This window comes from Ciconia boyciana, chromosome 14, assembly GCF_034638445.1.
Source record: "Ciconia boyciana chromosome 14, ASM3463844v1, whole genome shotgun sequence".
Taxonomy (NCBI): Eukaryota; Metazoa; Chordata; class Aves; order Ciconiiformes; family Ciconiidae; genus Ciconia; species Ciconia boyciana.
The window spans coordinates 5,459,782-5,487,193 of record NC_132947.1 but is presented as its reverse complement, the minus strand read 5'-3'; the positions used below and the strand labels follow the sequence as shown (position 1 = coordinate 5,487,193).

General features: G+C 38.7%; 1 protein-coding gene across 1 annotated transcript in view; it reads left to right on the top strand.

The window, feature by feature from the left end:
- Positions 1 to 2,139: 2,139 nt before the first annotated feature.
- PHACTR3 (phosphatase and actin regulator 3) overlaps positions 2,140 to 27,412 on the top strand; it is a 111,639-nt gene continuing 86,366 nt past the window's right edge. The window contains exon 1 of the mRNA XM_072879514.1: positions 2,140 to 2,248. Within this exon, the coding sequence (XP_072735615.1) occupies positions 2,140 to 2,248 (109 nt within the window). The remainder of the gene's footprint in view (positions 2,249 to 27,412) is intronic.

Sequence of the window (27,412 nt, the reverse complement as noted above, 5' to 3'; positions counted from 1 at the left end):
AATGTGTCAAGATGGCAATGTTAAGCTCTCAAAAAAACCCAACTTACAGAACGCCCTTGCCACCTTAATTTATTCCATTGCATTATGATACAGCTTAGATTACACTACCACATGTTACTTTTTCCTTAGGATCTACCTTATATGCAGCAAGAAGGGATAGCACTCATTGAATAGAAACTCTCTGATATTTTACTTTAAACTCTTTGTTCAATTTCTGTTCTCATGACAATATTCAAACTTGCTGTTAGATGCAGCAGCTTCCCCCAGCCGCGGGCAGACGTTAAGGGAACAGCCGCACTCAGGCCTTGTTCAAATGGAGCCTTTGAAGAATTTTCTTATCAAGCTCTACAGTAAATGCAGGCCCACAGACTTATTTTTTTCAAAAGGTCACTAAGTTGACCAAACCTCAGGGAATACAGAGCCCAAAGGTGATGCCCAAATGAGATGTGTGCAGGTGGTTAACTCTGAAACTCTTGCTTCAAGAAAAAAGGCAAATACACTTCTCAATGTGATAGGTGCGATGAATTTTGGGTTAAACCCCTCCAAAATACAACAAAGACACAACCCCACAGAACTGCTTCATTTGCCCCTGCTTTCAGAAATGGCTAAAACACATTTGCTTTATATAAGATACGCAAAATGTTTTCCATAGATTTCTGTAAAAACAAATACTTACATGAACAAATGACTGCATTAATGGAAAATTTTCTGACACAGAGTTTCATCCTTAAAATCTGGCAAATTTATACCTGTCTTGTGATAGGAACTCGGCCAGCTTCACATATAACCCCCACTCCGAGTCAGCCTAAGAAATCTTCTTGTAAGTATGGGCTCTCCTTAATGCTAGTTCCATGCAAAGACAAAAGCAATGTTTAAGGCACGCTCCTCAACGCTATCCCCGATAATACACGACGGGAGAACCCGCATGATCCTTACAAGCGCCAACCGAGCATTCTGTAGGACTTTACTAGAGAGCGATTAAAAATTGTCCCTGGTTTTTACGGGTCAGAACTCCAGGGAGACGCCACCCGCAGCACCGAGTACGCGCAGGCAGCCCCTCTGCTGGCACCCGCCGCCAGATGGGGAGGAGCCGCCTTTCATTTAAGGAAAATTCCATAAAAACAGTTGTTCCCTTTAAACAAATTCCCAAACCAACTGTTTAGCCCAGGCGACAGACGCTGCTTCCCCGGGGTCCCCCTGAGACACCCCCTTTCCCACGAGACTCCCCCGCCGAAGGGGCGACACGGGGCGCGCCCCGCCGCACCCCAGCGGGGACCCGCCGGCCCCGCGGAAGCTGCCGCCGAGCTGCGCGGGCGGGCGGGCGCCCCAGCGGGGCGCGGAGCGGACAGCCGCCAGCCCCGCGCGTCCCGCCGGGGAGGAACCGGCGCCTTCCGAAGCGAGGGGAAACAACACCCCAGGACACCCTGCTTCAGCCCGGGCGGAGGCAGGCCGCGGACACCGAGCCCCGCGGCGGCTGCCCCGTGCCAGAGGGTCGCGCCGCTTCCTCCCGGTGGGCGAAGCGCCCGAGCGGCGGGGCGGGGCGGGCGGAGGGGGCCCGGCGGGGTCCGCGCCCCGCATCCCGAGGGCGGGGCGGCCCCTCCCCGCGGCCCCAGTCACGTGCTCCCGGTGGGGGCGGAACCCCGAGGCCGCGCGCACCTGCGGCGGCCCCCGCCTTTGTGCAGTGCAGGTGCGGTGCCCGCCCCCCGCCGTGACGTCACGCGGCCGCTCGCGGGGCACCATGGGAGAATCCCAATGTTTTCCAACGGATGCGCTCAGCAGCGCGGCGGCTTGAGGCGGCTCCGGGAGCGACGCTCGGGGGGGCGTCCCGGGAGGGGGCGTCCCGGGAGGGGGCGGCGGGGGGCCGGCCCGGCGGCCCGCGCCCCGGCTCTTCCCCACCCCGCCAGGCAGCATGGCCCACCCCCCTGAGGCGCCCGAGGCGGCCCCCTGAGTGCCCGGTGCCGGCGGAGCGCCCCGCCGCAGCCTGCCGACGGCGCCGGGGAAGATGCTGCCGCGGCTGGTCCTGCCCGGCTGACGCCCCGCCGCCGCCGCCGCACCCCCGTCCCCATTGTCCCCCGGCCGCCTCCGGCTCCATGAGCGCCTCCTCCTCCCCCCGCCTCTGAGCTTCCCTCCCGCCACCTCATGGCTGCATCGGAAGAAGGGACCGGCTGCTTTCTCCCGCGAGGCAGGTCGCAGAGTGACCCCAGCATCCTCACCGACCCCGCGGGCCCCGGCGCCGGGGAGCACCCAGGTAACGGCCTCGCTCTCCCCAGCAGCCCTCGGGCGGGCAGGGGCGCGCCGGGATCATCCGCCGATTTGCAGCACGCCCGTCCGCCACGGCCGGGCGGGGAATTGGGAACGTGTTTTCTGCAGTAGGCGCTGGAATGATGCAGCGGCTGAGCCCCAGATAGGATGACAGCGGAGCTTTTCCCGCGGCTTCGCAATCGCCGCCTTCGCCCGCAAAGTGAGGTGCGGGGGGCGCGGCTGGCGCTGGGCAGGCGGCGGGGTCCCCGGGCCGCCCCGCGCAGACCGGGGCGCAGGCGGCGGGGTCCCCGGGGCCGCCCGCGGGCTCCTCCGCCCCCGGGCGCAGCGCTCCGGCGTGGCAGCGGTTAACGCCACAGTTGAGGTTCACACAGAGCTAATTTATTACTTTCGCGGGGCGGGGGGAAATAAGGGCTAATAAAGCCGGCTGTTTGCACGGGATCACCATGGAGACAAGGGGAAGCAGAGTCATAATTAAACGCTTTCTCCCCACAAGAAGGTAATTTTCACTTCATAGGGAGAAGCGTAATCTGCTTATGAAGTGTAGGCACAGAGGGTGGTGCTGGGGGGACACAGGCGAATCACTAGTATATAAATAGAATATTGTGATTAGATTTTTTTTCTTTAACAATGGCTAATAATGTTTTCAGCTTAACTTTGAGGAATAATTCTAAACGTCTGTTGGTGGTGACTCAGTAATTTCAGGTTGTCGGAATCTAGGCAATGATGACCCCTTCAGAAAAAAAAAGAAACAGATAACTACATCACTTTGATGTGGTGTGATTGCACGGAAGGGCACAACAACAAGCTGGAAGCAAAGGCTAAGAGCCAGTTTACTCTCAGTTTACCTGAAGAGATAGTCACACAGGAACTGGAAGGTTTCTGTATGAGAAAAGGAGTAATCAAAACAGTGTAAGACAATGAATGGGGTGTTGATCATCACTGCCCGTTACACTGAATTCTAAACTTAGAAATTCTAAACTTAGAAATGGGTTTGGGTTTTGGGTCGGGCACGATCAGCCTGGAAGAGACAGTCCCTGAATGTGATTTTGGATTGAACTTTAGTTCCGGCCTTTTTCAGATTACTGAGTAAATAAAATATTCCAGGCTCTTTTCATACACCTGCTATACTGCTTCCTTCGGAGCCAATGGGGAGATTAGTATTTGTAACTATTTCAAGTTCTTCTATTTATTTGTCTTATCAAGCAATTCTGAGCACCTTGCTCTGGAGTGAAATACAAATTAAATTAAGGCAAACAGTAGATGATTTATCTCTGATGCCCAACTGTTCTGATACCCCCAGTGAAGGGAACAAAGGACTCTTCTAACATGAACTGCTCGACTCACTCCCAAAGGGGCAATCTTGACTGAAAGATGAATGTATGTTTCTGCCATTTGATTTCTGGAAGCAGAAGTGACTAATGAAAGGAAGGCATATGCAATCTCAGTTTTAATTCCTGTATGTTATTTTCTGCTAATTAATTATTTTGACCTTTGTGAAATATATAACAAAGAAAGTACACAACATGTCCGACATATAGACAAAGATATAAACATTATTATGCTTTTTGTAAGGAGAAAGAACTATCAATACTCAGTAGCATCTTTTTTTCCCCTAATACAGACTTCATCAGATAAGACAGTGTCCCATTGCATGGCAGAAGCTATACTAATATGCAGGAAAGGATGTCTTTTATGGTGTTGTGTTGTACATACAATATGTGGAGAGAAACAAAAGGTGATAAATACATACGTTTTTTGTCCAGGTAGGTATAAATAGTTAGTAGTAGAGTTAGCATGTTTGGTAAGCTTTTCAGGTTTTAAATTTGTTTATCAAATAGTATTGAACATCTGTATGCTTCAAAATGATAATAAAATGAACATAAATGACTTAATTTAAATAATGTTTTACCCTACAGTGTTGTAGGTAATCACTTACTATGAGCATTTTCATACAATCAGCTACTCAAAAAACTGAAATACGATTTATACTACTGTAAGAATTATGTGTGCTAGATGACATAATTGTAATTTATCTTATTTTATTATTCTGGAAAATAATTTTATCATTATAATACCAACATAACCATCTATGGACTCTAAGTCAAAAGAAAGTCTTAGGAGCACTAAATGATACATACAAAGTTTGTGTTTACATCCCAACCCTGCTCACAGACAAACCATGTAGAGAAGTAAGTTTGAACAGGTCGGATTCTTTGTTAACTTAAAAACTAAATTAATTTTCATGTCATTTTTAAGTCATGCATTTAAATTATACAGACAAATAAGCCCATAACAACATATGGATATAACTGAAGGATCACTACAAAAACATTCCTACTTTTATATGGCATTTGAATGATACTATATTCCTACTGGGGACAGACTCTTGTTTTGCAACATTTTCTTGAATGCATGATGTGGTCAAGGATTATTCTGCACCAATTCATTTGGCTATCTGTACTGTAGGAAAGTATATCGAGGTAGAAAATGTGGTAATAGATGAAGCCAGCCTATATTCTAGAGATTTTTCTGGTGTTCACGTGGGTTTGTTTAAAGACATAATTTATATTCCTTTTCTTGACCTGTACAATTACAGTGGGGGTTTCTTTAGCCCAGCTTTATACAGGAAATTTCAGTGACATAGCTGAGAATGTAGAGGTGGCAGCATATAGCTTTTCATGTATTTACCTAAGAAAATTCTCTGATGCAGTGGTTCATTTTCCTTTCTCTCTTGAAACGCCAGCTTAGCAGTAATATTGACTCTACACAGCATGGTTACAAGACTTGCTGGCTGTCTTGCACAAGTTCAGAATCTTTTATCACTGGTCCATTTAATCTCTTTTTAGCTGATACTGAGTAATGTAAACATCAGATTCAAGGAACTCAGGATGAACAGACTGCAGATGGCAAGTGTTAGTTCACTTCCTATTGCTTTCATTCACAATTTTTTTTCATGAACTATTGCTTGAGGTCAAATTTCAAAGGGAGTTTCCCATGTGAGAACAAAGCTGAAGTTTGTTTTTTGGTGTTTTTGTTTGTTTTGTTTGTTTGTGTTTTTGTCTTGTTTTAAAGAGGACTCCCTCTTCTTCCAGCAAGAGCACGGAATAACTAAGTAACTGGCTGGTTCAAATACCCTTAGATGTTGATTTTTGAGAAGTTCTGGATGCTCACAATCCTGACTGATGCCAGGAGAAGCTGCAATTACTCCAAGCCTTGAACAATCAGGGCTTCACAATAAGGCTTCTTATCTAGTGTGCTTTTCTTCACAAAGCATTCACTGTAGAAATGAAAAGCTATTTTATAACCTTGATTTACTAGAACAGATGTAATCTTTAGACTACAGTGAATTTTATCACATGTAAAAAGCTTAAAAAATTAACACATGCCACTATGATCTTATTAAATGTTCCTGCAGTAAAGAAGATACACAAGGTGTTCAGTAAACTAGATGAGATGCAGTTAATAGCTATTTATTCTAAAACAGAGATACAAATTCACTGATTTAGATCCTTCACATGCAACTTTAATTAAACAGCAGCTCCTCACAGTGATCAATTAAGACCTCACAGTCATGGTCTGAGAGGAGAATTTGGACTTCAGTTATCTGTGCAGGCTCTACTGACAAATAGATAATTTGCTCCAGCATTTAAATGGTGCATATAGTTCCTACTGGTAGTGTAGAGAATATTGGAAATAGTATAAGAAAGATAAGAAGGAGTGAATGCTTCTTTGTTTTAATTGAATCAGTTATTTTCTCCTTTAAGACAAAATAATGCATTTCAGCCTGTGATTTAAGTGAACTATTTTAGAGCCACTGAGCAATATTTTATGAGAATTAGTATAGTACAGTGAACACTGGACTTCATATTTCAGTCTTCATTTAAGCATGCTGTCACACTGAGTGAGCAAGCCTTAAAAAGGAATATGTCCTGAATTTGAGAAACACACATCAAAATACTTATGTCTTGCTTAACTATAGACTGTGTCTAGACTGTGCTGTTGTTAAGAAAGTGAATTTCATTTTTCTTATTGTGCCATGACTTAATGCCAGATTCACAAGTCTGCTTGATGTAGACTCTATTGCTCTGAATGTGTAATTTTGGTACTGCATATATGTAGAGTTGTGACAATGTGTGGTATCATTACGTTGCATATTACTCAACAAGATGCACTCAACACAAACTGCTTTATGCTGGTTGCCTGGGTATTTTACTTACTGAAACTAACTACTTAGTTTATTTTTTGGGATTCAAGAGAGAGCTTGGTGAAGTTATGTTTTAATGTTACTTTTGCAGCAGTTAAATGAGATCAGTTAATAAGTAGCTATTCATGTTCAGGGTTGTTTTTAGGCTTTTCCAAGGTTTGACTGTTCCCAGTGTTTGGAGACTTGTATTTAGCCAAATATTAGAGTTCTGTAAATGAAATAGAGACCTTTAATGGGGGAAAAAAAAGTGTTTTACAGTTCTCTTTTCTCCTAAATCCCAAGTTGGCAGGTAGTTTGAATGTTGCTGAAAAGATACTTAAACCATTTAAACCTCCTTATCCAAGAATTAGAAACACTTATTATACACCATCATAACCTAGACTGGATTTGTGAGTGTGAGGTCATCATATTGGAAATACCTGGTGGTGTTTTATGAACTTTTTTTGCATCTATAACTACATATACATACTACTACTGTAGTGGTAGTACATACTACTACTATCTATAACTACATATACATACTACGTATACTACATACATACATATACTACTCCTGCATCCTTAAGTAATAACTGAGGGTCCTGTTTTCCTCCTAGCTTTACAATCATTTTCTTCTGAGCAGAAAGATTGGACAGAATCTCACTTTGAAATGCAGAAGCCTAAGGGACCATCATGCAGTGCAAACGTGTGCTCTGCTCCCACATTACAGAGACCCAATGCACTGCTATTCTGATATTCCAGATGCTTGTTGGTTCTCTTATTCTTAGTGCTACTAGCAAAACTCTTGGGACACGTAAAGGATTGGGTCTAAACTTGAATATCAGAGTTAGAGTGGGTAGTCTATGACATGTCAGTGAAAAGCTTTTTCACTAGTTATCTGATCTAACAGTTTCTATTATACCTTGTTGAATCAGATTTAATTTATTAGTTCTAGAATATCTTAAATATTTTATCTCCCCTAGTGCCTGGGAATCCTCTCTCATGCACCAGAAAGAACCTAGTTATGTGTACACAAGTTCTTTCTTCACACTTATGTTGTTGCAGCAACTATACTCTGGCATTAAAAGCAGTAGGGATGACATTGCACGCTGTGTAAACAATGCAGGATTGATTTTTAAAAAAATTTTATATTGATACCTAAATAATGCATTTGCATCTTATTTAAGAAATTTTTAGGTCTAAGTATACAATCGTCCAAGCTGTGTGAGTGAAAAGGGGCTTTTTTGGAGTTGCAGTCTCTCATACATCACACAGAGAAGTATTACAGGTCTCTTGTATACTCTCTACAAAGGGCATTTCTGTTTCCCTCCTTAACTCTTCAGATGTTTTCATGCATCATAAAAGAACTAGCACAGATTACAAAAAAGATTCAGACTCAGATTCTCCAAACATGGATGTCTAGTCTGAGGCAATATCTGAAATACTACCTATATAAATATTATAATATTATTATAGAAATATTACCTATAGAAATATTACCTATGGGCAATATCTGAAATAATGCATGACTGTGCCAGTTGCTGTGCAGCATATAAAGAGAAACTGTTCCCACTTTAAGTAGTTTGCAATCTAATTTGAAAAAGACAGAAAACAGTGAAAAAACCCCAAGTGTTTCTTAACTTTTACATATGGGGAATTGAGCTGTAATTAATTGCCTTCTCTGAGTTTCTGTAGGAAGCCAGTGGCAGCACTGGAAGTTGACTCTGGATTTTGCAAGGCTCAGTCCCATATCTTAAGCACAGAAATCATCCACAGCAGTACTACTGTTGGGATAAATGCTGCTTATGTATCTATGTGTTTCAGAGGCTACTAGTCAACTCATGGAAAAAATTGGAAGGAAGAAGAAAAAATATTTTGTATAGAAAAGGAAATTGTTCTTATTGTAAGGTTAGAGAACTTTGGGGGTTTTATTTATTTATTTTTTAAAATGTAGCTGCAATTTCTTGTTCTATGGCTTCAGTGTTTCTCTAATAATAGAGAAAACAGTTTAGGCAAGTACAAATTTGGAGATTTGGTGAATTAAGGAAAAAAATTCTGAAACTGTGCTCTTTGCATAATGTTACACTGGGACAGTTTATTTAAAATCACAGGCAAGTCTGGTGTCTCACTTGGAGATTTAGGACAAGAATTTTTATTTGTTAAAAGTCTTCAGAGATTCAGTCTTTGTGCTGAATATTGTTTCACCTAATAGGAGAAAAAGAGAAACCATGGGCTTTTTGATGAAAGATAGACAGGGATTTCTAATTACCTTTTAGTACTTCTTCTTCCTCTTTGCAATTAATTTACCTTCTAATGACCTTCTTTGATATGAAGTAGAGGTAGTTGGGAACTTGACAGAGAAAAGTTAAATCAGAAAATATGTATTTGTCCACACCTTCCCACCCAGCTTTAGGCAGGTATATGTACACCAGTTTCAGTAAGGACAGAATTTAAAGAAAAAAAGAAAAAAAAGATCAGTAGTTAGGCAGAATGGGCACTTCAACAGAATGGAAATGGTTCAGTCAATCAGCTAGGCTATGGAGTACTGAAACCCTGTCTTATCTTTCTCTCTTTAATGTTACAGGCTTTATTTTAAAACAAAAGTAAACTCCAAATTTGATTGCATACATTAAGTACAAGTACTCAGACTTAATTTGCACACATAATAATTTGTGCACACAATTAGTTGCTTCTCTGTGCAAATAAGATAAACTCATATGTCTGTCAAATAATAAAAAACCCTCACACTTTAGCTATGAATGAAGATGGTTTAAGATTAGTCAGTCAATTAATGTTTGCACCACACTTTGAAAATGTAATGAGTTACATAATGCTTGGAGTCATGTTTATCTGGAAACTTAACTGTTTATTTTAGTGAGTAGTTAAGTAACAGTATTAATCTTTCACAATCTTTAGGTTTGGAACTCTGTTTCAAGACTGCCCAATTTGTGCTGTAGTGAACAGGCTACACCATTTATTTGTTTATATTATTATAGCACTTTTTAACCAAATCCATGGATTTGTATTTTTAAAATTTAATAAGTAGAATTAAATTACCCTGGTTTCTCTAAGCAGGTCAGATCTATAAATACCAGAGTAAGTAAAGCTAAATATGATACCTTCATTTTGCTTCTAAATGTAGCTAGAGTTTGTATGCTAATATATGGATTCTTTGTGCCCATTAAATCCCACGCTTTTGTTTGAAATTCAAGTTGATTTACGGTCTAATGTATACACAATTTATACATGCCCTAGAGAGCACATCATATAACTACTTGATGCAGGTCAATAGCTTCATGCTCGAGCCTGCATAAATATTTCAGTAAGATGATCTTAATCAAGGGTATCTTATCTTGCTCTCTGTAATACAGTAATACCCTGTAATCACACATGGTTCATGCATGCAGACCTGTGATTATAACTAAAGACAGACATGTCCTTATGCATAAAGCACTTCATGATTGTTGCATATAATGAAGAGACAGTCCATGTGTTAACTTCCTTATTCTAATTTTTTTTTCTTAACATCCTCAAACTGTTCTGTTGCTGCATAACCAGCAACTGGACATAGAGCACTGCATTACATCAAACCAGTGAAGCCTTCAACCTTTTCTGAGGGCTGCTGCATCCCTCGGGCCATGCAGTCTTCCCTGTGCCTTGTCCATATTGATCTATTGTGAATGTCTGTCACATTTCATTCAGTTGCTCACAGAAGTCTGCATCTTACCTCTTAACTAAACAGCCTGCACCAAGACTAGGTTTTTTATCCTTATAAGAACATAAGAAATGCTCTGCTGGCTCAGAACTGTAGTCCATCCAGTCTAGTACAGTGTTCTTGACAGTGGCAGTAGAAGATGCTATTTAAGGGAGAGCAAACTCGCCTAGCCTTGAAGCTTGAGACAGGCTGGAAGCAAAGCAAAGGGTGGCTGAATGAAACATGTGAACACCAAATGAAATATTCAGGGTCAACCTTTTGTGTCTGAGTTCAAATAACATTCACAAGTGTTGATGATTTGGGCAAGTTTGCTCAGCATCTAGAACCAGCCCTGCTTGCTTGGGGGAACTCAGACAAAACATTAGTAGAAATCAGTCTTCAAGAGAGTTTATTGACTCCTGCAAGTACTTTTTAATTCTTTCATCATGAATGATATGAATCTGTGTGGAATATTTAGATAGAGCAAATATTCTCAACAGAAAGGTTAGCTACAGAAGAATTACACACTCTTCCCTATTTCCAGGTCTTGCCGTGTAAGACGTGATGAGATTGCTTTGCAAGAAGTCACTGTCTAAGCCAGACAGTGACTCAGCCTCCAGAGTTCAAGTGCTTTCAGTTATGTATGATGGGCAGAGTTGGGGAAGATGACAGCAAGTTTAGGACTGGAGCCTGGAAAGTTTCCCCACACAATAGTGTCACAACATTATTTCAGCTGGACTTGAGAACTGTGGTGAGTGACCAGAGAAAGGAAATAGTTAAAAGATTTCTTCTCAACCAGCACACATTATGGTCAGCAATATAATGGCCACTGCTGAGCATTCACTTGAGGGATCACTGAATTACTATAAGCATTGCAATGACTTGTTCCCTGCATTTTGAATGAGCATGGCAGAGTGAGACAGGTGGATTGAGAGCCTTAAATCTTGACCATCCCAAATTGTTTCAGCAGCAGAGAGAAAATGATAGAACAAGTGAAAACACACTCACTCAACAGTGTGCCAGTCACCTCTAATGATGGCTCAAAGCAAGGGGGGATTTCATGAACTACTGCAGAAAAGGGGAGAAAAGTTGTACAGACTTTCACTGGCAGGTCTTGGAAATCACAGTTGAGATTGTTTGACAAATTTGGTTCTGTATGCTTGCCTTCTCTCCAGCTATCTAAATCCTCAGCACCTTTTGCGTTGCTCACAATGCACGATAGTGTACGTAACACAGACTTAATTGGGTTTCTCTGAAGTTTATGCTTTGCAGATGGAAATTCTATAATTTTGTAAGCTCTGCATTTATGATAGAAGAAAAAATTTGATTTTTTTTTTTATTATAGCAGCTATGCAGACTGGGTAGCAGCTTTCTGGGATTGCAGAGGTTTCAAGGAGAAAAGCACCCTATTTTCAGATACAGCAGTTCAGCTTAACTTCAGCTAAAATGTTTACTTCCATAACAGTTGCTCATTTGACTTTGCTGTATGTTACAATGCTTAGAAGCAGAGAATAAGTATTCATATTAGAATACTAACTATGCAGAGAAAGCTCTAGAAAAAAGGAAATGGAGCCTAGTATTTCACTCATACAAATTCTCCACTTGTTCACCATGAGTTTTAAATGCCTAGTTTCTTGTTTAACTCAAGAAAATTAGAACTGTGATACATATATCACTTCAGATTTCACATATGAGATACTTAGCTCCACAGAACCTAGCAACCTGTAACTCCTTCCTGCAAGTGAGGAACATAAGTGAACTTACTGTCATCTGGGAATCCCCTACATTTAGGAACATAACAGAGGTCCTGAAGAACATGCTATTTTACTGTAAACTCCTGATACTAATTCAGAATTGAATGGAGTGATACAAAAAAATTACATCCTCACTAAAACCATGACTCTGCTAGATCTGTAATAGGAGCAAATATCAGCCATTGCCTGAGGCTAGTTTACTTGAACCCTCGCAATAGTGGTTAACTTAACAGATGACATGATCAGATGCGTATTTTCTTAAGGCAAACATAGGGTATGTGAACAACAGCTGTCAAGATAGATAGCAAGTAGACTTCTTAGTATTATGGTGTACATTTTCTGCTGTAATTCAACCAGAAGAATAAACTGAAAGGAAGCCAAGTAAAAGAGATCATTTTAACAAGTAAAAGTACAAAGAAGCATCCTTCAAAAATCCAGAATATTGTGCGTGATTGAAAACGTTTTAAGAAGGGTCCCTAACTCATAATAGAAATGTATCCTCTATCTCTCTTCTTTAGTCCAAGAAAGTATCTTTGAAGACAACCCAGGCTGATCCAGAAAACTGGCATTCCTCCTATCTCACTGAGTTGGTGCTTTCCTACATTCTCTTGTTCTCTTGTGAAAGAGTAGAGCTTGTTGCAACTTCTTTCTACTTTTCCATCTGTTTTCCCTACAGTTTTTTCACTCTTCTGCCATCTAGTCTGAGTTCACTCTGTTAGCTAGCACTTTTCTTCTGTTTTAGCAAATGCAGGAGCCCCCTGCTCCAGATGCCTTTCTCCTGAATTATTATTCTGGAAATAGAATGGGTGTTACTATTGTAACAACAGAGAAGCCAACAAAGCCTGCCTTCCTGTAGTTTCAGCATTTTCAGTGTGATCTTAAACTGTCAAAAATCTCATTTATGACTTAAGATTGGATCCTCTATTGTCTAATGAAGTGTCAGTCTGACTGAAAACTATTCCCTTAGGGCACTTCTAGCGTCTCTCCTGTGTGGATGCTTTGGTGTGTAAGCAAAACTGACCTAACACTGGGGCTTTTCCTACAGGTAATACTCAATAGGATCACTAGTGTCTTTTTGCATGAACTCTATATCCTTTGTTGAAAGTTGCCAGTAAGCTCCAAAGTTATTGTGGGCGACATAGGATGAAAAGTGATTAAATAACCCTTGTTTCTGAAAGAACCTTGGAGCAAAAAATAGAAGAAGCTGTTTTCAGTAACTTGCTGTTCCATTTATATTTTTCTCACTCTTGCTCTCATAACACTACTTCTAGGATGTGTTTAGGCTTTATTCCAACGCATCAAAGGTCTCTAGTTCTACCAACCTCTTCGAAAAAACCTGCACTATGACCTGGGGCATTACTCATCTATGTTATTTAGGAGATGATGTTTTATATAATCAGCTCTCTTGTGTCCTGCACCTGCAGAAAATTCATTCCACTTCCCATCCTGGAATTAGTATTTATCTATTCCTCTATTTCTGTGCCTGTTGAGCATTTTAGACATATTTTGCAGTAACTTATTAAAAAAAAAAAACTTAAAACAACTTATTAAAAAAAAATTTATTAAAAAAAACAACAACAAAACCCCCAACATCCTCCATCCCCCCAACCAAAACAAAAAACACACTGCCAAGAGCCTGTGCATTTTGAGATCATGGTTTGTTTGGCTGCTCTAATGAAGTGATTTTAAGAGTTAAGTTACTGAATATGCTCTTAGCAGCTTAGACATCTTGAAAATATTAGCAGAGAAATACACCTTAAATTTTTGAATAGGTATGTATGGGATGATGTTTTCACTATGTCCAAAAGGACAGATCTCTTAAAAGGAGAATACACCTTTATATATGTATTTTTTTCTTTTTTTCCTAATCCTATTAAAAGAAATGGAAGGCTACTTCTGGTGGCTTTAATTAATTAGTTTTTAATTCAAATTCCCCTCCCACCCTCCCTCAAGAAATTCCCCTGCAATTTGCCATCACAGCATTGCAGAAATCTTTTTTAGATCTTGGTAGCTGATGTAAAGTCATCTGAGAACAAAAACTACTTTTGAATAGATTAATCTAAATATATGTATCCAAGTGGAAAAAAAGCGGAAGTAGATACCCTAGATCTTCAAAACTGACTTTCATTTGAAGTAGTGTCTTGAAGAAAGAGGAGAACCTCAGGTATTACATCATGTCTTTTCAGAAATACTAATTTTTAAACACTAGAAAACTTTTTTTTCCGGCTTTATGGTAATGATCTGATTTTTAGCCTGATAGCGTCTGTTAAAATTAAATCATACAGACTTAGAAATATCTTTTCTGACAGAAAGAGACAAGTCTAAGCATATGAGAGCCAACGGGAATGCATGCAGTTTAGGGATTTTGTTGTTGTTATAGATCATAATATTCTCATAATACAAGAGAGATTACGGAAATATGGCATAGTCTTATTTTGTCTGACATTGTAAAGAAAGAAAGACTTAAAGGATTAGTCTTGGTAATTTAGGTGTTCCTTTGCAACGTATTGTGATATAATAGAAAATAATGCAGTCCATATCCTGAACATGAAAGAGAGCCTCTGGTCAGAATCTCATTAATGCCAGAAATGACTTAAAGCTAGCTAACAGTCCCAGTTTTCTGTCCCAGAAATGACAACACAAGATGTGACACTTCTTATTCTAATGCTACATTAGAGCATATCATGCATATGATTAAGATATCATTTAACACGACTAATTCCTCAAGATTCACTTCTCTTCATTGTTAGAAACCTGAGGACAGCATAAGAAAGCAGGATTAGCTTTTAGATGGAAGCTGCTACTTTGACAGGGAATGAAACTATCTAACTCCTTTCTTTTCCAATGTCTGTTGAGAGGGATGGGCTAAGGAAGTGAAGTGAACTGTTTTTTACTCAAGTAAGCTAAGCACCTAATTTACACATTCATTGGCCACAAAGCTTCACTCACTGTGCTAACAAATCACCGTAATGAAGCATTTGCACACCCACACACATTTATACACATGCTGTTGCTCAGCTTGCACCTGCAATGATGGTGAATAGATGTGTAATTGCATATGTAAGTTGTTGAAAGAGCAGCTACTAGGCAAGGTCTATATAGCTATAGTAAGTGGCTGGTTTTTTTCTCCACATTGCTGTGGCTGGCAACTTTTTGGAAACTGTTTTACCACATAAATCCTGCTCTTCCATTATACAACTCTCAAAGACTTTTCCAAGGCGCCTGTATCAGCTCTACAGGTGTTGGTACTGAGTCATGAAAATGTTGGGTAACTGCTCCATGGGCTCATGTCTCTTGCAGAGTCAGAGAGCTGTGAGTCTCCCAGCTCCTGACTCTGATAAGCTCAGAGCAAGGGCAAGTGCTAGAGGGCCAAAGTTCAAGCGTGCTCAGATCTTACAGCTAAAGGAGGTTGTGTAGAAGAGGTCAAAAACTGGTACTAGAAGATTCACCTGAGAATAACAAATACTACGTGCTGAAATCTGCAAAATTTGTATGTGTTGCTAACGGCAGTACTGTATTTCCTGGCTTACAGCTTTCTAGTCAGATCTTATGGCTGCTTGATACCACAAATCAGCAATGCCATCTTCAGAGGAGCCACTAAAATGCTGAAGTCATGCCACTTCATTAAACATCCAAGTCATGTTCCAGACTTTAAAATCATGACTGTTATTGTGAAATTTTTAATTATGCCTTCTCAGAATCAATTTTTTGTTCCCTCATTTCCCATGTAACATACATCTGTGCACAAAACAAAATCATTGATCAGTCAGATGTTTTGTATCCTCCAGAAACAGCACTGAGATGCCTTTGTAGGCATTTTACCATTGCAACAAGCCTGACTGACCCAGTGCTCCTGCTCCCATCTTGTCATTTGGATAGCTTTCAGAAGGTATGACTTCAAAGCAACTGTTCCAAAATAGTATGTCTGGAGTGGTTTTAAGTAGCTGCTTTATTTCATTGTTGTTCTGCCCGTAACACACTCTGCCTTCTGAGATGTGAAGAAGGCTTCATCTATTCCACTGCCATCTAAGTCTACTTGAGGTGACAACCTTGTTATTTAGGATTATTTCTCGTGACAGATGGGTTATGTACAGCAATTGTTTCCCAAAGATGTACATAGTATCATTTTCATAAATTGTTGGCAGCTTTGAGATCACAAGTATCACAGTGTATTTGTTTAGTCTTACCCATTTATCTGCAAATCAGTGAATTCAAAGTGGCTCCAGCATCAGATTCCAGTAACAGTGATGTTTGAATAGTAATTATATTCTTCTTTTTAGAGTTTTGTCTGAAATTTAACAGTTTTAACTATATGTTTTTAATGGGCATTTCATGTCTGTGTTTGATACCACTGTCCATCAGTTTGGTTGATTAAGGATAATGGAAACACACAGTTGCACGTCTAAACCAGGGTGTCGCTGCAAAACTATTTCTACTATTTAAATGCATGGACACTAAATTGTGATTCTCTGTCAGGTCTTGTGCTATCGTATAAACCATATCCATTGAAAATTGATTTGATATGCATAATCACTGTTTAATTGTAGTATCTCCTAAGAAGGCTATTTTATATAAGTGAAAATAATAGCATGGGACAAGTATATGGTTTTCTCTAATAAGCAAGCTATTCTGATTACCCTGTCCTAATAGCATAATTGCATTCTGTATGGTCTCTCCTCAGCAATAACTTTGGTAATTACAGGCTACATGTGGTTCAGGTTCTGATGGGAGAGGAAGGGGTTTGGGTTTGGGGTTTTGTTGTTGCTGATGTTGTTGCTTGAATCTGAATTTTAAAAGTATGTAGCTAGATTTTTCTGCACTGCAGCTATGGTCAAGCTCTAGGATAAGGGAAGATAGCCATCAGGTTTTATTAATTTGTCAGTTTTTACCATTGTTGCTGAAAAAATAATAATTGCAGCCTTTATTGGTGGGGGGAGGTGGGAAAAGGAGAGGTAAGGAGGGGATGGAAGCTGTCACCTGTTTACCTTTATATTTTTGCGTGTTTTCCTGCCAACATATTACATGAAAAGCACAACCCAAAGGGTAGTCTGGATTTCGCACATTTCCTTTCTTCGTCGCTCATGTCACTATAAATCCATCAAGCCTGCAGTCACATCCTCAAACTAGCTCTGAGTGAGCTTAGGAGAGGCCAACTTTGAGCACCAGCTTTGGCCCTAATATCCATATATAAGACGTTGCTCAAACTTCAGCTATATTTAGGACTGAATTTCAGCTGACAAAGTACTGCTATAAGAGCTGTTTCTCTAAAACAATTTAGAATGCAGAGCCAAGGATGAAGCCATTTGGCCATCATAAGAGATGAGAACAAAGCTTTTAGATTCAAGAGGATTTAACTGTGGAACAGTCTTGTAGAAGTGCTTGGGCAAATCTAGTCTGATAGTCCTTGGGAAATATTACATAACCATCCTCATTTTCCAATTTTTTCCACTAAAAATTACATTTACAGTTGTAACACCCATTCTATTTCCAGAATATTCTCATCCTCCCCTCCCTGAAAAAGACTCCATAAAATGCAACCCCAACCAAAGTTTGGCCCCTCAAAAAAGAGAAGAGCCTGGCAATTATGTCTGTAGGTAACTAAGTTACTGCTAATAATTTTATGCAGAAAATGCTCAAATATGCAGATCACAGACAGCATTAAAAAAAAGTATATAACAGTCCCAACAGAACACCCAAGGTTTGAAGGGGCCCAAATAACCCATCCTAATGATGTGACTAAGCCATGATGGGAAGGACTGGAAGGACAATTTCACTGCTATTGCATGTGGAATTTTTGTTCTGTAAACAAAAGAACCTCAGTTCTTCTGGGAATACTGCAGTCACTTCAAGAAAAAATACAGTTTGCAATTTGTTAGTTCATGATATGCACTTTGTTTACTATATAATAAGAGATTTAATGAAATGGCTTGGGACTGAAATGGAATTTTTCAGCTATTCATAATTTTGTAGCTGATTTAACCATTCACCTAGTATTGTGATGCAGAGCAAGTAATTGCACATGTTAATAATGGCAATTACAATAACTAACAGGCATAATTAAGTGGTTTGCATATGCACTCATGGGATTTTTGTGCATACAAATGATTTGTATATTTCGGCATCTGATTTTACAAATTTTCTTCATTGTATGTAAAAGAACTCTCTTTTATATTTTGTTGCCATGCCTATTTCATTTTGCACAATGTATTATACTAAATGTTCAAAGCATTTAAGCACACAATTACCACTGATATATATATTTCAACCAAATGATTGTAATTGACTGACTACTTAACCAGATTGGACGAATAATGCTTCTTTTTAATCAAAGACTGATTTTTATGTGTGTGTTTAGTTCTCTGGTAGATCAAGGACTGTCTTATTTACTAGAAATACACAAATTTTAGAAACATGTCTTTGTAACTGAACTTTGAAGAATCCCTTTATGTCTTTGGGGCCTTTCTTGAGAATCTACCTGTGGAAGAACCTGCTTACTAAAGAGTTGATAGCACAGAGGCCAGAATTTGCCAGACTGCTTTTCTTCCTTTGGTTTTGTTTCATTACTTCAATGTTCATTTTTTATTTTAATTTTTTTTTAAGACTGAATAAGTCATGCTACTAAATGATTACCCCTTCCCTGCTCTTTAAGTTCAGTTTTCAGTTTCTCAACAGTCACTTTATTTAATCTTGTCACAATGGTTTTAAATGTGGCAAACACACTGATTCTGAATTGGTAAAGGTAGGTTATTGTGTGTTGGTTAAGACAGGGGGTGCTTATTCTGGAGCTGCATACCTCTAGGGTGTGATCATCTCAGAAGCAGAAGAGAACAAAGTCTTCTCATTCCCATTTACAAAGGGCCAAATTTTAGTTTGAGTGGCACCCAGGTTGCCTGAATGAACCGGAATCACAGGAGCTGTCATTAAGCTTGACCACTTTCACGTACTCCTGGTTTCTCCACACCTAAGATGTGCCAGTTCCTTTCCAGAGTCAGCCAGGTAGAGTCCTCCAAGAGACCACAGCTGATGTGACTGCTTGTTTGGTAGGATAAGGGGTTTTCTCTGTATATCTTCACTTTTGGAAAATTCTGCTGAGATTAGCCTTGAGGTATCTGCATAACCCATTTCACCATGAAATGGAAAAAAAGAAATGGGAAAGAATCCCCTAAATTCAGAGAACCAGCTTACATACGAGGACAATCCTGAAAGCTCTAGCTGTATCAGTTGTATGGTTTGGCAGTTTTATAATGCAGCTAGACTTTTTTTTCAGGCATCAGAATGACTCACTGCAGAAGAGACAGAGCTAATGATGGTTGAAGAGTTCTAATGATGCCTTTTGTGTACAAACAAAGTATAAATCCATTATATTCTGCTTTCATTTTATTAATTAGTCATTCGTTACCCAATGCACTATCAATTAAGCCTCTCTGAAGAATTCTTAGTATCCTCCTGTTCCTTTTATTCATAATAAATATATCAGTCTCTGATTAAATGCCTGAATTGTTAGAACAGGTTTAGAGGATACAACATAGTCTACCTCTTTACAGTATGACCCAAGGCTCCGATGACATAATTAAAGCATGCACTAGTGGACAGACCAGCTACTGACAGTGTGCATCCTCAGTGGTCTCGTCCAAAGTCATAATGGTTATGGTTCAACCCAAAATCAATCTCCAGGAGTGTCTCAATATGCATTTGTCTTGGAACACACTGAGTCAGCCTGTGCTGGAATGAAGCATGTAGTAAAAATCCAATAACAATCCATGTTTATTAAAATCACAAATTCTTGTTTCAGAGCATTTGCAAATAGATAAAACATTTAAATTCTCACAAGCAAGGTACCAAATGGTCATGTTAGTCTGGGAACACACTCAAATGGTTCAATCTATTCTAATTTGGCTAATTTCTCCTAAAAGTTATAGTGGTCTCTCCCATTTAACAAAATTAGGCAACATCTGTACAAAGCAAGGTTTGAATAACCAAGCATATGTTTTGCACACATGCAAATAAACTTAATTAAGAGTTGCACTCAGTCATAGAGTGAACTGACATAAGATATTGGACCAGAACTGAGCAATGCCACTTGTATATGGCGGCTGAACTCATACAATACACATTTTGAACACTGGAGAAATAATCTAGCAAGTACAAGTTGATGATAGTGTCAGGAAAACCATAATGCAATCAAAGGGAATATGCAGATAGGAAGTAAGAAGGTGCAAATATATTACTGAGCAGGAATTATTTGCTCAGCTATAATGGATATTATTGCATCTAACTAAAACAGTAAGGGCTTTAAAAACAAATTTGCATCACTCTGTAACCTTAATTAGTAACTACCAATCTTCCTAAACTTATTGCCTTCTCAACCAGTCAAAAACCCCCAGACTTTTGCCTCCAGTTTGCCACATGACCTGTAATAACTTTCAGATTGCATTTTATTTAACTGATGCTGACTTGAAAGATGAACAAGTTCTATCCTTCTCAAAAAATACAGAAATAGCTAAAAATGAGAATTAGAGAGAAAGCCCTCCTTACTTCTTTTTATAGTCACAGTTTGAATTTCATGCATGGCAGTAGCTCTAAGGCATTGAAGCTATTAAATCATTTTTAGTTCTACCTATTATGTGAGCTGTTTTAGAAGAGAGAAAAACCTACTCAAATATATTTAAAGATAAAAGCAAAACATGAAACACAGCATTTTGAATGTATGCCAGCGTCTGCATCAATGAGATTCATGAGCCAACTGCATTCTAAAACAACCACACAGAGCCTGAATTCACAGCCTGAACCATTACAGCAAAACCTGCCAGATTTAATGTATGCAGTTGTTTAATCTCCATTGTAGTATTGAAAGATGGCAATCGTACATCCCGGCCACAGCGCTTCATTTTGTCGTTAGTTTACACCAGTTTTTACCACTCACAACAGTCTAGTGTAAAGGGTGGCTTTATACTTTGTAGTTGTAAGGGGAAGCCACTTAGTTACATGCAGTATGACTGGTACCAAACATACTTGGCCACCTGTGATTTCTAATGGGCTAGATTTTCAGCTGGTGGAAAATGGCTGTCTTCAGTGGAATCGGGATAGTTAACTCAAGCTGAGGAACTGGTGTGCTCTCTTTTCTTATCTTTCACTTTCTCCCACATACACCCCCATTATCTTTAAAATGTTTTAACTGCTTCTACTGGGCAGAGGAGGAGAAGAGAAGCAAGGTAACTTCTTGTCAGAGTAATTGCCTTATTCTCGGTTTTAATTGAGATGATAGGCCTATGTACCCTCACATTTAGGAAAGCAATCTTGAGTTGCTGTTGAAGAACCAGCCTGGAAAAGTCATCCAAATATGTATAATGAAACATAAACTGAATGGGGTGCATAAAAACCTCTAGCCTATTGCCTTTGCAGAGGGCCATTAATTCTTAGACTGCAGTCATGAATATTGTGTCCACACCTGAGTTTGCAAGCATTGCAATGCCTGCTGTACTTTCTGTGGAGGTCTGGGGTAATAGGACATCCTTCTGCAAATAATGCTTGTTAGTACAAGCTCCTGGGCTGTGGGGAATACCCACATCAAATGACAACGTTGTCTAGCTGCTTATTTTCTTCCCATATACTCCAGGCAAATGTTTACCTAATGAAGAGGTAAAGAGACAGCCTGGTTTTTTTTTGGAATCTCTAACAGTATTTGAACCAGTTGTGCACCTTTTTCTATTATATTTGTGCTTCCATTTATTTCAAAGAGATTTGGAGGTGCGTAGTGCTTCGCAATGTTTTGAACACAGTGTGTAAGAGGAATGCAGAATTCAGACTTTGGAAACCACTCCTGCACAGAGTCTTGTGAAACTCAACAGGAGATAGTCTTAGAAATAACCACTGCATTTTAACATTCTACTAGAAGGACTGCTTGTGATCCAATATGCTATTTAATTCTTTCTTATGCTTTCATAACCTATGGGTATATGGTTGTACATATTTTATATACACTGACTACAATTTTTAACCAAATGTATCTTTGCTTCAAGAAGCTCCCATAGCATTGATTGGCCTTTTCCTCTTCTCTGTTACAACCTCTGGGTTGACTTAGTGCACTAATGATGTCTTCCTGAGATACTTCCTTTACCTAAGTCACACATTTGTGAAACAAGAAATTGAAATGTACAGGGACTCTAGTGAAGATCAAAAGAATCCATATCTTAAATTTCATCTTTCATTACTGCTATGCAAGTGAGAATAGAAAAATATTTTTGCCTGTCCTCTGCATCACATGATTTTAGACACAAAGACCTTCATTCTGTAGATGTAGTAGAAAGATGCTAAAACAGATTTGTTGTTAAAAACTACCATTCACTATTTTTCTAATACAAGAACATCTGTGTTTTCATGAACAGAAGTCATGTGTTGTTAAAGTAAAAGCTGAAAAGATCTTTTAGTTTCCATTGAAGAAAACAGTTGAACTTCCATCTACTTCAAAGAATCTCTATATGTACTCCTGGCCATTTTAATGGTTCTCTCTAGTAAATCTGAAGGCTAGAAGATCAGTTGTCATGGGAACTGGCAACAGATGACTCAAGAAAACAAAATTAAATGTTGGCTTGATGTCAACAGCTAATCTAGTGCCCTGCCAGCTGAAATCACAGTTAACACGAACCATGCCTAACAAGCTGTGATTTGAACAGAGTTGCAGCCAAAGATAGAGTTTCTCACCCCACGAACAGGAGAACATTTTAAAAATTGAAACTAATGAGGGGACCCAACAAGTTTGGGAACAGTGAAACTTAAAAAAACGTTGTTTATAATTGTTGAGTTTGTGCCTCCACAGCTATAAATCAGAGTTTCTTATTTGACATCAAAATCATGATATCAAATTAATTACCATTTCAAGATCTGTCTTAGCGTTTTCAGAATCCATAAGATTGATTTGTCCTGGGATACAGTCCAAAAATTGTTTCAAATTGTGGTTTTAGTGCATCTGTTATCTAGAAAATCCAATTCTTATGCTATAAGCTATTTTGCAAAGGAACATCTTTAAGCATATCGGTTTTAGACTTGGAATTTAAAAAAATACTATTTTTTCTAAAGAATCATATCCAGCTTCTTTTGTTCATCATCAGTAGACTTTAAGGCCTAAAGGGCTACATTAAAGACTGTAATTCAGAGGATATATAAAAAATTGTCTTTTATATACAGTGATGGAAAATACAGTCTCAGTTAAGAACAACCCACTAATACTTGGCTCCTCCTAGTGACTGTTAAATTAGCCCATATGGAGTGTAATAGAAAATAGAACAGTCTTGAAATAACTTGAGTGTGTTTAGAGCTTGTTTACATAAATATGGACTATGAAAATCCATGCAGTTTAACTTATGAAAGTACAGTGGATTAATTAACTATTAAGATCTATGTGGACACTCATGTCGAGAATTAAAGTGAGCTCAATTTAATTTAGCTTTATTCTTTTCCAAAGTAAATGAACCTAAATTGAATTAAGATTACTTTAATTCTAAGAGAGAGTACTCATGCAAATTTAGTGTGGTTTAATTAAGCTACTCCAAGGACACACAGTTAGATAATTTGGATTAGATTTTGTAAGCATTGCCATGGAAAAAAGCCCTTAGATTCACATAAAGGACAACTTTTAGGCTGAAATGTCTTTGTGTGCAGTATTGTATCAGTCTGGTTACCTAAGTAAATGTACAGTGATTGACTTTTCTCTTTGTTTTGGGATTTCCCATATACATTATTGCCATGTTCTCTCTAGTGATACTACATATTCAAGGCTACTGCATTGGGAACATTTTCTGACCTTACTGCAGTTTTGGTGTTTTGGACTATGTACCAGAATTGTCTGTACCACAACACAATAATCTACACAACCACTTTGAAGTTTAATACTGTCAGTGTTGCTTTGTTGTCACTGATAGATTGCCAAAGTCTTGTTCAGAACCTATGACAATTCATTCTCTAAAAATTAAAGCACTCTTTGGCTTGATACATAAAAAATCCAGTGGGACTTCATTTGCCTTTTTACATGTATAAAATATATAGAGGCCTTCTGAGTTAGCATTTCACATGCATGTAGATCAATTTAAGGTCAGGAATAGATTCATCTCAATCTACCCAATGCATCTCCATATTTCAAGTCCACACTCAAAGGAAACATAAGTCAATTAAACCTACACAAAAATAATCTCTAGGTTTGTGAAAGAATACACACATCTGTTTAAGGGAGTGAAAATGTCTGTCTGTCTCAGTCTGCATACAAGGGGGCATATATGCAATCTGTTACCTATGACATCTTTCTTCTCTGGAAGATGAAGTTGAGAAGTAGACAAGGAGAAGTGGAAAGAGAAATAGACTTTTGTTGTAACAGTGCAATGCCCTGGTTAGTGAGCACATCTGAGACATTGCAGACATGCTGTAGACTGTTTCTGAAGAAGTTAATTTGTGGCTGGCCTATCATGAAGAAAAGAGGGATTTGTGCTACAGTATCATGTCTTCTGAGATTGTGCAATTTATGATCTTTGTTCAAGACTGCGCCTAAAGGCACGATTTAGCCCATATTTTGTACATAGGCAATTCAAAGAAAAATAGATGCAAGTGCAGTGCACAATTCATCTGGCTTTTCTTCCAACACACATATAGGTAGCTGCATTGTGCATTACTAAGAGTAAATAATGTTACAAACTGTATCTCACATCTAACCATTTGCATTATATTCCACATAGAATGTTGTATAAAGAATATAGTTAATGAATAAAATTTAAGGTTTAGATTTTTTAATAAAATCTTCTCTATCAGGATTGCTTATTTCCAACAAGTGTTTTATTAATTCAAGATTGCTCTATATTTTTGATGGGAGTTTTGACTTTTAAATGAATCAAGTCCTTTCTATAGGTTGCGTGTAGTCCTGAGCTGACCTTGGTGCTGAATACTGGAGTGGTCTTTTCTGGTACACATTAATATATCCCTGGTACTCCCAGTGCTAGAGATAGATGTATGTTTATGAAGATACATATCATGTTGGTATATCTTACTCTTATTAGCTGATTAATGTAGAGCCAGTCTCAAATTCTTATAGCAATTTTTGAGGGAGACTGATGAAGAGAGGCCCAAAACAGCAGTCCATGAAAGCATTATTAGACAAAAATTCAACAATTCATGACATGCTGATTTGGATCTATGTATATGCATAAAAATATTAGCCAGTTTTAGTCCTCAGAGCAACAAAAATATAGCTTCAAGGCTATGGCCTGTGCAACGTACAGTATACTTATATTCAGTTGTTTAATGATTTATCCTGTATAGAGAGGACAGAAGTCCAGGTTCTCAGAACTGATTGCAAACAAAATATGTATTTTTACACAGTCTGCAAATTGCCTTCTTATTGATTATTCTCTTGAAAGATCATCATGATTTCAAATGAAAAGGCAAGAGAGATTGTGAAGTAAGGCTCATATAATGTGAGAAGAGATAAGAGAAAATCTTAAAGGGAAGTACCGTTTAGTGTTACTGCTTTTTGACATCACTCTTTTCACTTTCTTTTATGTTGGCTGGTGAAAAAATGGTCATCCATGTTTCAAGTGTTATGCTCTGTGGTGATGAATGTTAGAAGTTACAAGGATCTTATTTTAACAGGTGAGAGGAGAAATACATATTGTGCATGATATCCGGTAATATCTGTAAAGCTTCCCTCAAAAATTTATTTGGAGCTGAAACTAGCAAGTTCAATTGCAAATACTAAAATTCATCCCAAGAAGTTAAACAATACCAGCTGTTGGTTATCAACAATTGTTCCACTTCTGCTGGTTGTATTTTTTGTACTGAGCCAAAATGAATCTGACTTACTATTTCTTGTTTTACAAAAGTTACTCTAGCAGTCTACAATAGTGGATAATTTATAGGCTTCTAAGCTTTTCCAGCTTTGGTCAAGTGGAATTTTCTATTGTGCTTCAGTGTTTCTGCCTGAAGGTCAAAAACATACATTTGGGACATCTGTAAAAATACACGTAAATAATTGATGGATGTGGACATGGATTTTATTTGTAATGGTTACATAAACAGATCATAGGATCATAGGGTGATTCAGGCTGGGAGGCATCTCAGAAGATCATCTAGTCCAATACAAAGGTTCTTTGCAAGGAAGAGTTTCTAGTTTCTCAGAGGATGCTATTATGGGAAAATAAACTGAATTATGAAGTTATATCTTGTGATTGCAGAAACAAGTGTATAGCATGATTACATTTATTTGTTCCCTCAAATACCTTAAGATGAGCTCTTATTCCTGTGGAAATCAGTGCCAGTGAAATGAAAAATGCAATGTTAGGTCTTTCACTTCTTTTGCAGTAGTACTTATGTATAATCAGTTTAGAGTCAAATTATCCAGCTTTCATTCATAGAGTAATGCTTTGCTGTGTAGATAATCACAACAATGGTCAACAGAAATATGTATGATTTAGTGACGTGAGTGAGTAATACTGGCAGAATCTGCCCTTTGCATTAATTGCACCCTGATCCTCACACTCAGAATAGCTGTATATACTGTCACAGTAGCTAATAAGCTGTATCAATGACAGCTTTACCAATTGATAATATTTCCCATCCACTGTATTCATTTACAGGATTATAATGAGTATTGATAGAAAGGCCTTGAGTTCTGACATTAGTGCAGTTGGAATACTGCATATATCATTCTTCACCTGCACTGTTAAGACCAGGCTTAATGATTTTAATAATAGATCAGCATTACACTGAGTGGCTTCTGTTTGAAAAACTAACCATGAAATGGAGCTAGCAATGGTATACTGTTGAAATAATAATTTCAGACCTATGTAAACCAGATCCAGAACTACATATTCCCCATTGGCTAAATTATGACTCTAGAGTCTTGACTGTGCTGGAAATAGGCAGCAGCTATTCCTGACCTGTCAACATGAGGTACCTAATCTTCTCTTCCCCCTTACGGTCACAGGGTAACAAAGAGAGTAGCTATACAAAATCACATATAAAAGATATAAATACAAACAGAAAACATACTTAAATTCTCAGCCTTTCACCATTTTGCTGTTTCCCCCTTACTGTAATTTCTGGGCTTGGACAGGATTTTATACATTTCAGTTGCATAACAACCTTTCAGTGAACCATTAAATTGCTTACACATACAACAAATTTTTATGGCAGGTGATAAAAATAAAAAATTACAAAAGGCCTTCTTGAGAAAACAAAAGGAACTTATTGCCACATTTAAAAACCAAAAATATCCTAATTAAGGCTGATCAAGAGACACAGGGATAGTGGTATATGAATTTTGTAGCTTTTGAAAATGTTTTAGGACATTTTAAAGATACTTCCAGGAATTGGAATATCTGATCTCTCTTTTTCTACTAACTATGACATTAATTCCAAATCAGAACAGGTTACAAATGTTAATTATTGAAGTAGTAACAAAGTACTCCAAGCATGTTAAGTGTATTCAAATGAAAAAGGCTTTAAAATAAGAGGGATTTCTTCAGGTTCATGACAATA